This window comes from Doryrhamphus excisus, chromosome 11, assembly GCF_030265055.1.
Source record: "Doryrhamphus excisus isolate RoL2022-K1 chromosome 11, RoL_Dexc_1.0, whole genome shotgun sequence".
In the NCBI taxonomy this organism is placed as follows: Eukaryota; Metazoa; Chordata; class Actinopteri; order Syngnathiformes; family Syngnathidae; genus Doryrhamphus; species Doryrhamphus excisus.
In genome coordinates this window covers 20,665,360-20,681,200 of record NC_080476.1, presented here as the reverse complement: position 1 = coordinate 20,681,200, position 15,841 = coordinate 20,665,360, and the positions used below count along the sequence as shown (strand labels likewise).

The following is a 15,841-nucleotide window of genomic DNA, read 5'->3' as shown; positions in this document are numbered from 1 at the left end:
TTCCACCCTCGGGCATCTCTGTGTGGAGTTTGCATGTTCTCCCCGTGCATGCGTGGGTTTTCTCCGGGTACTCCGGTTTCCTCCCACATTCCAAAAACATGCTAGGTTAATTGGCCACTCCAAATTGTCCATAGGTATGAATGTGAGTGTGAATGGTTGTTTGTCTTTATGTGCCCTGTGATTGGCTGGCCACCAGTCCAGGGTGTACCCCGCCTCTCGCCCGAGGACAGCTGGGATAGGCTCCAGCACCCCCACAACAGTATCACTCGGATAGTGTGAACATCCAGCAGCAACACAACACTTTGGCCTGACTACTATTTTGATGAAAAATATACTGAACCAGGGTTCAATTCCACCCTCGGCCATCTCTGTGTGGAGTTTGCATGTTCTCCCCGTGCATGCGTGGGTTTTCTCCGGGTACTCCGGTTTCCTCCCACATTCCAAAAACATGCTAGGTGAATTAGCCACTCCAAATTGTCCATAGGTATGAATGTGAGTGTGAATGGTTGTTTGTCTTTATGTGCCCTGTGATTGGCTGGCCACCAGTCCAGGGTGTACCCCGCCTCTCGCCCGAGGACAGCTGGGATAGGCTCCAGCACCCCCACAACAGTATCACTCGGATAGTGTGAACATCCAGCAGCAACACAACACTTTGGCCTGACTACTATTTTGATGAAAAATTTACTGAACCAGGGTTCAATTCCACCCTCGGCCATCTCTGTGTGGAGTTTGCATGTTCTCCCCGTGCATGCGTGGGTTTTCTCCGGGTACTCCGGTTTCCTCCCACATTCCAAAAACATGCTAGGTGAATTAGCCACTCCAAATTGTCCATAGGTATGAATGTGAGTGTGAATGGTTGTTTGTCTTTATGTGCCCTGTGATTGGCTGGCCACCAGTCCAGGGTGTACCCCGCCTCTCGCCCGAGGACAGCTGGGATAGGCTCCAGCACCCCCACAACAGTATCACTCGGATAGTGTGAACATCCAGCAGCAACACAACACTTTGGCCTGACTACTATTTTGATGAAAAATATACTGAACCAGGGTTCAATTCCACCCTCGGCCATCTCTGTGTGGAGTTTGCATGTTCTCCCCGTGCATGCGTGGGTTTTCTCCGGGTACTCCGGTTTCCTCCCACATTCCAAAAACATGCTAGGTTAATTAGCCACTCCAAATTGTCCATGTGAGTGTGAATGGTTGTTTGTCTATATGTGCCCTGGGATTGGCTGGCCACCAGTCCAGGGTGTACCCCGCCTCTCGCCCGAAGACAGCTGGGATAGGCTCCAGCACCCCCCGTGGATGGATGGATGGATGGATGGACTCCGTTTGGTAATAGTTTATTTTCTAGGACCGCCGGCAAAGTGTAAAATCTCAACACTACTATTATCAAAACTGAATAGTTTCTTTTTTTAACAACTCGGGCGCCTAAAGGGTCAATTCAGAGTATAAGTATGCTGAAATGACACTGACAAAATGTACCTTGATTTACCATAAACTATGATGTCTGTGAACACGATCCCTCATTGCTCATAATAACACAGTTCAAATGTTATACAACTATTCAAGAGACTCGTGTTAGAGAAATGGATTTTTACACTTATGTGCTAGCTTGATTGGCATAGTCGGTTCATATGGAAGTTTCAATACAAACCGATATATACATCATCATTTATCTTTCATCAAATACAGTAAAAATGGGCATATTTCATGCTTGTCAATGGTGGTTAATCATGATTCATGCATTAAAAGTCTGATTAATCTGGTTACATTTTGTAATCATTTGCCAGCCCTAATAAAGGCATAAAAAATGGTGGGCTAAAGATTAATGCTGTATTAAGAACCCCCGCCCCAAAAAAAGTACAACTTCTTGACCAAAAATCTACAAATTTGTGTTGTTGCATATGTTGAATCTTTAATGTGTGTGGAACCACGGTAACTGGGATTTGGTAAGGACTCATGCTGTGACCCCATTTTCTTCTCAAGTCCACCTTCAGTTGGGTACTTTTCAGAAACCAAAGGTTATTTGAGATGATTTATGAAAAACATTTAATGTTATTTGTGTCAAGCACACAGGCGGGAAAGCAAGCATCATCAGAAGTCACGGCAAAGGAAAATATCCATTCAGAATTAAACGCTATTTTTTTTGGTACAGATTTTTCTCCTGAATTTTGAACATTGCAATTTACACAGCAGTGTCTTATTTATGGCCATCTTCTAATTTTGTGACCTCGCCTTTACTTCGGAACTACTACTAGTCCAGGGGTGGGCAAACTTTTTGGCTCGCGGGCCGCATTGATATAACAAAATTTCCGGGGGGGGGGGCAGACTATATATTTTACACGTAACAGTCCACCTGGTATTATTGTGTATCTGTAAAATTGTCATGCAATCTGCTATTATTATTTATTATTTTATATTTATATTTAAATATTTTAAAAATAATAAAATATAATTAAAATAAAATTTAAATAATAATAATTATATTATTATTATGTAAAATATGCAAATATAACAATATTATTATATATAGTTAATATAATAATTAGCATTAATATAATAAATATAATAATCATAATAGCTATAATAATAATATAATAATTATTATTTTAATTTTTATTATTATTATGTGCTTGTGTCCCTTTTTTCAGGAGCACTTTGTAAACAACAGACCATGTCAAACAACGAAATTGATACAACCATCAAAAGGTTGGCTCAGGCCATGATGCCAGCTTGTATGTTGAGTTTAAATGAAATACTTTTGAAAGATTGGGCGGGCCGTATTCAAACACTTGGCGGGCCGGATGTGGCCCCCGGGCCGTAGTTTGCCCACCCCTGTACTAGTCATTTAATGCTGTGCCACTCGTGAGTCAGTGAGGAAACGGCAGCTCTTTCTTTGGCAGAAGCCAAACGTGAGCGATAAGGGAAGTCACAACGAGCTCGTCAGCCCATCAGAAATTCTCCGTGCGTCATCTTCAAACAAACGCTTAAAATCATCACACAGCAACTTTACACTCCAAGGGCAGGTAAGAAATATACAAGACAAATAGCAATATAAACGTATGTGAGTGGATATCCTATGCATGTTCTGCATGAGGTCACGCCTCAGGATGGTTTGGACCCCAAAAGATGCACGCATGCAGGCATCATAAAGAGTTGTTATTGCTCTAATGGCCAGACGAGCAAAAACTGAACAACAAAAAGGACTCCTAAAGAAAAAACAACTGAGGTGAGGCTACAACATGCTAAGACTGGGAGCACTTACCTGGCTGGCAGGCAAAAGGCAAAGATGAGCTGGCTGGTGTCATGTGTCCGGGAGGACCAATAGAACGACGCCCTACTGCTGGGCGTGCCCAGGGGTGCCCAAGTAGGAGAAGTGGCGATGGCAAACACCTGTGGCGGGCCGGGTAGCTCCTCCCTTTAGGACGGACCAGGGTCTGGAGGAAACAGAAGAAGCAAAGAGAATAAAGAAACAAGAAACTGGTCAGGAGGTGGAGGTGGGACTGCATCAGGGATCAGCTCTGAGCCCCTTCTTGTTTGCTATGGTGATGGGACGGGATGGACGGGGGGAGAAAAGTGTCAGGCATGATGTGTGATAGAAAGGAAAGGTATACAAAAGTGTGGTGAGACCAGCCATGTTGTTTGATCTAAAGCAGGGGTCTCACGGTCCAAATGTGGCCCGCAGGACACTAGTTTGAGGCCCCGGCCTTGACATGAAAGTTTAATGTTAGTGCGGCCCGCGAAAAAATGATTACGTGTGATTAATGTTCATTTAAAGGTTAAATAACTTAATAGTTATCCTCCCTATCCGTGTGGAAGTGGTAAGTTTTTGGCTATCTAAGTTTAAAGAAAATAACTTGAAGGCTACCGTTTAGGTCGCTAGCGCTCTAGTTTGCGAGTTAGCATGTGTCTCAAGACCCTGCAGTTGCGCAATATGTTATAAATAAAAAGAGTATAAATGTGACTATAGTCGTGTTTTGTCATAAAAAAATTGCCATTTTATTATTATATTTACTGATTGATTTTCATTCTTGATTTGTTTAATTTTTCATCTTATTTTGTGCAGAAAAATAAAAATTTAGAATCGGAACCAAAGCACTGAAAAAGTTTGTATATTTTTCTGTTTTTAATAAAAAAAATGTTTTGGAAAACCTGATGCGGCCCAGCCTTGCCCAGACCCTAGCTCCAGTGGCACCCAGGTTAATTGAGTTTGAGACCCCTGCTCTAGATGAGGATGCTGAGGTTCTCATTGGGAGTGACCAGGATGGATAGGATCAGGATTCCATCAGAGGGACATTACGTTGAGAGGCCAGACTGAGATGGTTGGGACATGTCCAGAGGAGATAGTGAATATATTGGTAGGTTGCTGCCAGGTAGGAGGCGTAGAGGAAGACCAAAGAGGTTTATGGATGTAGTGAAGGACATGAGGGTAGTTGATGCAGAAGACATGTGCTGAACCAACATGTTTCCAGTATGGATTTTAGGTGGTCGGTACGCACCACGTACAGTACTTTGGCTTTACCAGTGAAGCCACAGCAGAGTGATACGGTCTACCCAAGCAAAAACAAAAACAGGCCAGGTCCGATTGGGATCTCGGCTTAAAGGCAGGGCAATGGGGTGTGGCCAGCATACTTCACTGCACCCACCGCTCCATTTTTGTCCTCAGTATGGCTATGGTTGAAGTCTAGATAAAGCGGTATCCATCCATTAGTTTCATTTGCTTGCGGCGACCCACAATAGTTGGGTCATGTGATTGTTGTAGCAACTGTTGCTAAGCAATTGCCAGGACGCATGGACCTCCACTTTCAAACTGGGATATTTTCATAGGCCGAATGTACATCATGAGCCAAGACATTTTATTTTATGAACAGGGTTTCCTTCACGGTCTGGTTTGTGTAAACATCCAATTATTGATAGTATGCAAATGAACCATGACACACCGGTGTAGAGCTGGCCCGGACCGTGGCATACCTCCAAACCGGTAAGCGGCCCATGTAAGTCGCATCTGGACCGCATTAAGTTCTAACATATGAACAGAAAATAAAATGAGCTATTAGCTTTGACATTCACCTCGCTATACACATCATAAAAAAGTGCCTGAAATACAATGTACATTATAGGGAAATGATAATTTAACATATACAGTAACAAAGGGAATGGGTAACAGCTAAAACATACATTAAACATCTAGAACTGGTAAGCAAATTTGACTTGAAATCCAAAAGTTAGTGTAGTGTCTTCTTGGGCTTCATCTGGTCCTCACCTCACGTCGACTTTACAGGGTATGCCCAATCTACACCACCTTGCCCATTCACTCGTCATTTTTATGTCTTGCCTTGTTACCCACTACCTCCAAAGTCCGAACTCACCTCAAAAGTCCAACTGTGAACTAAAGAATTTCATGTTTTCCCCAACCAATTATTCAATTAAATTTCAATCAGGAAAAAGCCGAAAGAAACAAAAACCAGAGTTGATGATCGTCTTTCTGCTGGATTTCCTTTTTTCCCCTGGAAAAACTTTGCAGATGGCTAGAGTTCTCTGTAGAGCATCACGGCAAGGCACATGGCAGAGACCTGAGAAGAAAACACGTTTGATCCACACCACCACTAGATGGCGATCTTTCCATAGAGAAATACTAAGAAGAAAAGCCCTCCATACCTCAATGGTGAGCAGCAAAATGACCATGGCTCCAATCCAATAGGGGTATGCTTCATAGTCAGAAAGGACTTTGTCATAACAACCCTGTGGAAACAGTGATCATCACTTCACTGTCAACATGGACAATTGCTTGGACAGCCGCAAGGAAACATCTGGCTTCATCACATCTCATCTTCATCACTCATTTGGGGATTTACATTCATTTCCTTTATCGCCGTTAACCGCTTCCAGGCCCGACCGCGATCACTGAATTTCCGCAAAGTAGGATTCATTATTTTAATTAGCAGGAAAGACCCGGGTTCGATTCTCCGCTTGAGCATCTGTGTTGGCTCTGGTTTCCTCCTACATTCCCAAAAACATTCGGTGAATTCTATTGTCCATAGCTAGGAATGTGAGTGGGAACGGTTGTCCATTGGCTGGCAACCATTCCAGTTCGGACCCCGCCTCTCGCCCAAAGACAGTCGGGATAGGCTCCAGCATACCCCCAACCCGAGCGAGGATAAGTGGCATACAACATGGTTGGATTATTTAGAATTGGACTTTCATGGTTTATGACCTTCTAAATAGGGTTTTTAACATTAGCGTTTGAAGCGTTAGACAAAACAAACATATGATGCCTATTAGTCTTTAGGCAGGATATCTGCACTTAAGACAAACGGGACAATTCTTACTATAGCACAAGATTGAAGATTTGGACTTGAAATGCACACATTTGGTGAAAAGGGGGTGCATTCAGGGGAACTGTTACATGCCAACTAGTCTTCTGTTTGGGGCCTGTGCTTGCCCGCTATGCAAGGAGATGACTTTAGAGGAATTTAAATTGTATGAAGATAGAAACCTTTTCCAAAGTTCAAAGTGTACAACTTTCAGTATCCAACTGCCACACTTCCGCCAGTAGCCTTCTAGTATTTGATATATCAGCAGAACATATACTGTCCCCAAAAGGCTGGTCACATATGATGAGACGTTTCACTCACTCGGGCTCATATAAACTTCCAAAATTCCAGACATTCCAGAAAATGGAAGACCTTTTAAGGCCTGGAAAAGCAAAAGTTGCATGAAAATCTTTTCAATCTTCTTTAAGACGATCCTGAATTCATCGGAAATAATCATAGTGATGTCACCGTTAACTTCCTGGAAGGTCGTTTCCAACCAATAAGACGGAAACATACCACTATCGTGGAAGGGAATACGATGTCAACGAGGTTGCCGTCCTGGCAGTTTGTTTTCACATCGTCGGCCAGCTCTTCGCAGCATTGTTTGGGGACTTCGGAGAGGTTGCCGGTTTTAACATCCTCCGGGCCGAACACTCCACAGCACTTAAACTGAAATGAGCAGAAAAGAACAAGAGATCCTCTTATTCACATTCACCAGACGCATGTAGACATGGAGCTTTATTCATATTCATATTCTACACTTTTTCTAGGTTTTTACGTTTTCATGAATGTCCAAATCTCAATAACACTGCCATGCTTTTAGTTTGAAACACGCCTATCAAAATAAAGGTACAAATATCCCATTTGGGTCTGGCATCTGCAGGGTAGACCTGGACTTTGGTTGGTCATCAGAAGGGTCGCACTGTAAACATGGCTCCTGACCGAGCCGCAAAAAAACAACTAAAACGGTGTCTGAGTGTAAGGACTTACGGCCAGCATCAAGCCATCCCAATGACTTAGAGGAGTAGGATTTGAATCGGAATCTGAAGTCTTCTGTGCGGCTGTAGGGGAGACCAGGTAGAGTTGGAACACAGGATAGTTGGAACAGTCTGGTGGAGCATGTCCTTAGGGCTACATCTGTTTTGGACTCCATTGTGTGGTGTGTTGCGTTGATGCTAGCTTTGAAGCCAAATGCTAAAAACGGTTAGCTTTTTAATGGCTGCCTGGGTCGGGGATGGCTGGAACAGTGGAAGCGTTCAGTTATTGCAGCAAATGTCAAGTTCTGACACAGAAGATGATGAAAACATCTGCATGGTGTGCTTGGGGCACTTTGATAGTTCATGGCCAAAGGAAGTGGACATTTTGGGCCCATGAAGCCTGCACCCCAGGCAAGGACCGGTACATTTGCCATCATTGCCTGATTAAACCAAACAGCAGTTTACATGGTTAATAGGTTCAAAAGTGGTTTGTTGATTGTTGCATAGATCTCAATTGTATTTATTTGATATATTTCCATTTTTAATCATTATTTTGTATTTGTATATTTATATTGTTCCTTTATAATTCCTTCAAGTTCTAGCATAGAATTATTCATGTGGATGACAATGAACCATCCCCAAGTGGTCCAACCTACCCCAGTACCGGTTAGCTTGGAACAACAACCACTTTGTATTTGACAATAGGGTACTACATACACAAACTGAGTTACCCTATTTTCCACACTGGAAGGCGTACTTGAATGCGCCTTTAGTTGGGGGAGGTAAGCTGTACGCTTGATTGACTGTCGGCCCATTTAATACAGAGTGTATTGTTACGTAGTAGAATAAAGTTCCCTAAACTCACTCTTTTGCTTCTGTTGCCTTGTTTTTCTAGACCGCATGTTTCAGAAAGCGCCTTATACAGTGGCGGGGCAAGGGGAGGAATTCATGGGCCCCCCCGTGGCTGATAAACCTCGTGACTCGCACTGATTGACGCAAACATCGCTGAGAGCAGATAGGGGTTTGCCTGTTGGTACACCCCGCCTCTGGCCTTAGCCTTGTGTATGGATCAAGTACAGAAAAAGACCCCGTAATTGAGACTGCACCTTCCAATGTGGAAAATAGGGTATACTTGCTCAAACTAAAAGTGTTACAATTGTCTCCGGTCTCCCCTACCTGGATTTTCCTCTGCACTACTGGCTTCACTACTGGCCCCACTATATGCTGCATACATTTGTGCTTTGAAGGCCTCCTTTTGGAGCTAAAAACACACAAGAGCACATGAAAGAAGTTTGAGCCAAGCACTATGACTTGAAATCAGAAATTGATCCTTGGATACCAGAGCTTACTTTGGTACGGTGTAGGAAGAACAAGAGGAGACCAAGCAGCTGCATTATGTAGATCATGATGATGGACATGAAGAACTGGAAAAAGCCAGCAGCCGAAAGTTTCAGGAAAAAAAGCCAGTGGGTAAAAATCACATTCTCAATACTAAGGGTGTGCAACACAGTAGAGTAAAACTTGAATAAAAAGTAAAAAAGTCAATAGTCATGCCGTTCCAAGTACTGTATTCGGGTCCGGCTCCCCCCCCTACTCAACACCAATGGAGGTAAATGATTGATCTCCAGGTTTAGTCTACTTCGCAAATATGGCCAAGTCAAAAGTACTTTGGCATGTACTTTTTATAAACACCACAGGGTGGCAGTAACTGCATTTGACATGTGACCAAGAGTGGTCCACAGCTTTATCTACTGCTACATATGCTTTAAAATTGCCGTTAGGTGGAAATTCAAGTTCCAATGAAGCCACAGCATTGTTGGTGTTAATGCACCTAACAGCTATTGCAACATTGGTTTTCTTGCTGCAGCATAACATCATCTGGTCACTCATTCAAAATCAAAAACTCCAGTGGAACCACAATTAGCTTACAGCGGGGTCAGTGTGTTTTCAAATTATTTTGTGTGCAATCTCCGGTTTTTGTCTGCATGTTTCATAGCATTCCATTTATAGATTGATATGCAGAAAACAATGCTAAATGCATATAAATGCCAAATTAATAATAAATGAACATTTCAGGTCGCCTTCTTGCCAAAGACACGCTGTTGAAAATTGGTTCTCACCTTGATGAAAAGGCTGGCCACTTCCAACTTTCTTTGGCTCCATTTGGCTTACTTTGCAGCCGTGTTCAAGAAATGCAGCACTTAGAGGCACTATTGAATTCAAGAAATCTGTCATATTTGTCTTTGCAAACAATTGCGTCTTGACTGAAGGTAGAAGTAACCTCACATGTTCATTTATCCATTTCATTTAGAATAGCTTTTTACATGTAAAACTAAATGTGGCGTTAAGATTTTTGGCTTTCTGGATTCACTATTTTCTTGAACGCATTGATGACACCAACCAACGTTCCACTGCACAGTGATCCCTCATTTACTGCAGTGACCGTGATAAGTGAATTTTCACATTTGCTCAAATGTGCAGATTGTTGACTAACAAGGCGTTGCCTACTAAATTTGAACATGAACATAACACAGGGACTTGTTCCTCGTCCGGTTCAGACTTGCACGTGTGGAAAAATAAATGTTCTCAGTACTGAAAAAATAGTTTTTGCATGACTGTGCAGCCCCAGTATTGTGTGCAATGTTAACGGCAGCATGTTCAATGTTGACATCCACAAAAAAATGTTCTTACTGTAAAAAATAATCAACATGAATGAAGACCCCCACTATGAGGGTGCTGTCTTTATGGGTGTCACGTGCACATCATGTGCCCCATTTGCTCCCACCCAAGTCAAACCCTCGACACGTGCACAATTTCATCATCATCATCATCATCATCGACTCACCAGGCTGAGAAGAAACTGCTTTTGACGGAGGGCCCCAAAGCATCCCACGAGGCCCACAAGGAAGAGCACGATACCCAGGAACAGGCCGCAGCTGACGGAAGATCTCACCGTGGAGTTGACCATCACGACTTTTCCAATTTCATCATTTTCCAAAAAGATCCACACTGTCACTACTATGAGCAAAATACCCAGCAGCTGCCAAATGCAAGAGAAATTAGGTGAGACATAACAGCTGGGATAGGCTCCAGCATGCCCGTAGTTTGGCGAGGCAGATAGCTGTGCAACCATTCATGACAGTGACACCAACTTTACTCACAAGGTGAGACGAGAAGTACTTACAGCCATGAGGGAGCTGCAGATCATTAAGAGACGTCTGATGCAGTTTACACAGTCGCCCATTATGGATGTCGTCAAGCGTGCTGAAGCTTCTCCTTGTCCCTGTCAACAAATATAACACACATGCAGTTTTCCAGGTTCTGAAGAAAGCATTTTTCCCGGTTAAACCTGGTTAAAATGGGTGTCAAAAGTGAAAGTTATGCTTGAAATGTATCTCTTTAAGAACTGATATTTTTGCTGAAATGTACCCGTGTTCTACTGCTGATTACTAACCAACAGAAAAAGGTAGAAACGATTGTCCCATGAAAGATGAGTCTAATCTTATACTAATCTATATAATCTTAGAGGCTAAATTTACATCACTACCGTTGACTGATCAATATTCAATCATAAACAATCATTCCCACTTTCACAATTTAGAGCAGCCCTCACCAAATGGCAGACCTCGGTCCGGATCCAGACCCGTGACTAATTAAAGTGAATGGGAAATATAATAGCTTTTAATCATGTTCACGACCATTCACAGCGGCTGTTACCCCGCGTAATTACTTCAGGTATTACGGTTCATGTGACAGCATTTGCGATGACGTCACCAGCCATGAGCCAATGAAATTGTTTACCGCCGGGAACCCCCAGACATCTTTTTATGTGCCGCTAATCTTCGAATACTAAGACGTTGGTAGAGAAAAGCCAACCTTTCAAAGTGAAAGGACGGACCAAAATGTGTTAATTATTCCAGAAACCAGTACCAAAGAATATAGGAGCGTCATAGAGCATTCATTTACAGCACAGTAAACGAGACTTCAAGTGGATACAAAAAACATATTTCGCTAAGGGGAGAGTTGTGGAGTTGTTGTGCTTCAGAGATCTATGTACAATGTACGGCTGCAGCTTTTCTATTAAAGACACGTATTCAGTTTTTTCTTTTAAAAAAAGCGGCGCATCTTTATTTAACTTACAAAATAAGCCTCTCGTTTTCATTGTTTGTACAAATATTGTAATATTTACGCGACACGTGGTCCTGTTTTTTAATGCAACTTGTGCCGAAATAGGGCAGTGTTTTATCGATGAATAACCTGAAGTGTGCTAACGCCGCTCCACCAGCACAGCGGTAGAACTAGCTATACTTACAAACTCCTTGTCCAAAACCTTCCCGGCAAACGTGTAATTGATGTTTATCAGTAACTCTCAAGCCACAACACAGCTACCGAAAACGCCTTGAGGTAAAGCAAAAGGTAATTGTTCACAACGTAATTGCCAGCTAGCAGTGGTCAAGGCCGGAGGCCCCCCAAGACGCGTGGCGTAACATTGGCTTTTATGCTCACCTTTGTCGCCTTCGGACCACAAACAAACGTCCAATGTGTGTGGAAATCATCGCACTTGCATCCAGTTGACGTTAAGAGCAAGCGTGTGATTTCGTTGGCTGAATGTGGCCAACACGACCAAGACGTGTGTACGTGTGTAGAGTGGGGACGAGCCTGTGACGTCACCACAACGCCGCTTTTATTAGTTCTATTATTTGGAGTGCGCGTGACGGAAAAATGTGTCCGTGGGGCCTATTGCGCAATTAGTGGAAAGTGGAACATGTCCTGACGCAAGTTACCATGGAGATTTGTTCCGTGGAGTTATCTATTTCATCTCATCCCTTATATCTCAATCAGTAGTCACCATTGATGGAAAGCAACAATTCATCCACTGCCAACTACACATTTGTATCACATTCAACTCCCTTTGTCATCATTCTTTTCAATCATTGTACATAAAGGGTATTAGATGATGTGGATATCATTGGATGATTTATTCTTTACCATACTATACCAGTGGGGACCAAACTACCCCTTGAGACATTTGACCTGAAGCCCTGTACCCCCGACTCCTGCCCACGTAAAAACATACACCTTTTATATCTTCATTCACTTGAAATATTTGCCCCAATGAATGGCTTCCTTCATTTTAATTCCAGGTCAAAAATGTCAGAAAAATGTCTTCAGATGCCATAAAATGGACATTGGACAAGGAATGCATGGGATGACGGGTTGCTGTCTACTCTGACTCATCCCACCTGGGGATGACATCGAGGTTGAGGTACCACACTTAAGCCACATGTACACATGCTGACACACTGTCACTTTCTTCTTCAAGTAGATAGACCCACCCCCGCTGGGGGGTACATATAACAAATACATATATAGAATGCAGAAATATCATTTCAAGGGCGATGGCAAGGTTATTTCCTTCCCAGTCGACTCTGGTGCAACACACTCTGTCCTTAAGAGCGACAAGTAGCAATTATGTCAACTCTTTTCTACCGCTTATCCTCACAAGGGTCACGGGGGTGCTGGAGCCTATCCCAGCTGTCTTCGGGCGAGAGGCGGGGCACACCCTGGACTGGTTGCCAGCCAATCACAGGGCACATATATGGGAGGAAACCGGAGTACCCGGAGAAAACCCACGCATGCACGGGTAGAACATGCAAAATCCACACAGAGATGGCTGAGGGTGGAATTGGTCTCCTATCTGTGAGGTCTGCGCGCTAACCACTCGGCCGCCGTGCAGCCTCATTTGGAGCAATTTATAAGTAATATTTACATAGGATTTAAGCTACCACCTACACCACTTTTCTAATATGACTGTGTTGCATTTTTTAAGATGGCCTTCTCCGAATTAAATGAAATTATCATAACACTTCTTCCACAAATATTAAATGAAAACCAGAACACCTTTAGTACATTTGTAGTTAAGGTGTATTTACTTCCAGCAGTCATGGGTGTAATTAGAAATACCATAGAAAACATTATAAATCATTGGAGATTTGTTTTACATTCATTCATTCATTTTCTACTGCTTATCCTCCACATTCCAAAAACATGCTAGGTTAATTGGCCACTCCAAATTGTCCATAGGTATGAATGTGAGTGTGAATGGTTGTTTGTTTGTCTATATGTGCCCTGGGATTGGCTGGTCACCAGTCCAGGGTGGACCCCGCCTCTTGCCCGAAAACACCTGGAATAGGCTCCAGCATACCCCCACCCTAGAAGTGAGATAGAAAATGAATGAATAACTAAAGCATATTGGTGTCATTCAACAGCTGTACTGAGATCTTACCTTGTCTAAGCTGTTGTGACCAAATTCTTGAGACTCAACGCCCTTTGATATTCTGTGAAGTGGATCGGGAAATTATTATAATTATGACAACAATGCAAAATATAAAATCATCACAATGGTTTCTGATTGTGTGGACATTAGTCTGAACTACAAAGCTGCTTGATAATATTTGTTGTTGTTGTTTTTTTTTTAAACAAAACACTCAAAATCAACTCAGTTTTCAATCCAAATATTTATTCATCTGTGTCTAGAAACCTAACCTAAACAAAACTACAACATTCAAAACAACAACTTATGGGTAAATGTTTTTTAATCTTTATTCGTCACTGTTTTCAGACTAATATTATTGCGGAAATCCATTATCAAACTCTTTTAAATGCCATTTACAGATTCAAATCGCATACCGCAAATAATATACGGATTATTGTAATGTTACCTTGATAGTCAGGTATTTTAGTTGTTGCAAGCTGCTGCTTTCCACACAGAGAGGACTCTTGCTTCTTAGACTCTTTGATTGCAGTAACTTGCTGTTGACAACTGGAATAAAAAACATTGTAGTAACAAATCATGAAAATATTATGTGTTACAGTATGTGAAGTTAAAACAAACGTTTATTTGGTTATACTTGGACCGATGGCACAATTCACCTAAAATACTTTTGACATTAAAATGACCACAGACGCAGTGAACTAAACTTGCTCCAAAATTTCTAATCATTCCAGGTAGGTTTAAGTCACTATTGATATATTTTCAGGGCCTGAATAAGCTCTGCTTGTTGCTGAAATTTTGCAATTCAGTTCCTATCCTGCCACTTTTTGGTGAATGGACTACTTGTCACAAACAAAAACTCCCGCTCCCCCACAGTATGAACATGACTCAGGTCGCTAGCATACTTCAACAAATGTTTAAGCTACACGCGGTTCTCATGGCTTAGAGGACACTACTGCTGCGGGGCCGCCAAAATAAACAAATAACATATATGACGAATGAATCCTTACAAGTATAGTAAACATAAAAATCTCCTGTTCTGCAACCGAAAACACCTCCACAAAATTCGCAGTTGATAGCTAGCTAGCTGGCAGGCAGGCTAAAGGTAAGCTAATGCTAACGTCGAGTATTTCATATTATAACACTGACTTAAACAGATGAGGAAAGGTGACAGAAAAACGTCGAATAAACCTATGACCTACCCATATGGCTCCACATACATGAATATCCTTGTTAAAAGACTGTCCGTGTCGTCTTCCAGCGTCTTCCCGTGAAAACACGACGCCCGCAAACTTAGCCTTTGCAAGTCTGAGTGCAAACGATCCTCTGACGCATGCGCAGAATGGCCACAAGGTGGCCAGGTTCACTGCTATTATTAAGTACATTTTACTATCTGGTATCAGGTTGTAAAATCAATACATTAGTTACGTAAATATTACTTGATGTTAATGATAAAATGTATGCATATATAAATGCAAAGATACAAAGTTACACACAATTATCAAGTAAGGCACTAAATAAATAAAATAAGTTAAATAATAAATCTTTGTCAAATTTAAATTAATATTTGAGGTAATAATTACAGGGCCAAAAAATTTTTTTTCATTGTATGTGGAGATTTTGTGTGGATTATAGATGCTGTGATTATAAAAGTGGATGACTTGCTGGACCATTTTCACTGGAAGCACTAAATCCAAAGAAATACAGTTGGACTAAGTGCAGATTCTGGAAGATCTAGAAAGCTTTCTGTGCTGGTTATCGTGTGTCGCTGCTGTAGGAGTCCACAACTCAATACAAAGGGCCAAAAAATGAGCATAATCGCTCCCCTTTAATTTTCTATCCAGATTCATTACTACAGTATATTGGCTAGGATATATTGGCTCCTCCACTTCATGAAACCACAGGACCCATAAGACCAGTCCAGGGTGTACCCCGCCTCTTGCCCGAAGACAGCTGGGATAGACTCCAGCATGCCAGCAACCCTCGTGAGGATAAGTGGTATAGAAAATAGATGGATGGATAACACTTGTCTCCATAAAGTGAATTCTAATCCCAATTCAAAGTGGTTTAATATCTCAAACAGACCGGGTCCAATTTACCAAATCAAAGGCCTTTTCGGCATCTTTTCATCTTTCATTATTAGCACAGCTTCTTGATTGTTCTTTTGCCACCCATCCATTTTCTATGCCACTTACTAGGGTCACAGGTATGCTGGAGCCTATCCCAGATATATACATATATTTGTTATAATATATATATATATATATATATATATATATA

At 42.0% G+C, this 15,841-nt stretch overlaps 1 protein-coding gene across 1 annotated transcript; it reads right to left on the bottom strand.

Moving 5' to 3' along the window:
* Positions 1-4,169: 4,169 nt before the first annotated feature.
* Positions 4,170-11,974, bottom strand: LOC131138375 (tetraspanin-18-like). Its single transcript, XM_058087230.1, has 9 exons — positions 11,794-11,974; positions 10,472-10,570; positions 10,133-10,327; positions 8,637-8,711; positions 8,464-8,548; positions 7,301-7,371; positions 6,827-6,979; positions 5,655-5,738; positions 4,170-5,569 (listed from the first exon to the last, which is right to left on the bottom strand). Exons 2-9 carry the CDS (start codon positions 10,529-10,531, stop codon positions 5,525-5,527), a joined length of 768 nt encoding a protein of 255 aa, XP_057943213.1. The 5' UTR covers positions 10,532-10,570; positions 11,794-11,974; the 3' UTR covers positions 4,170-5,524.
* Between the last annotated feature and the right edge of the window lie 3,867 nt (positions 11,975-15,841).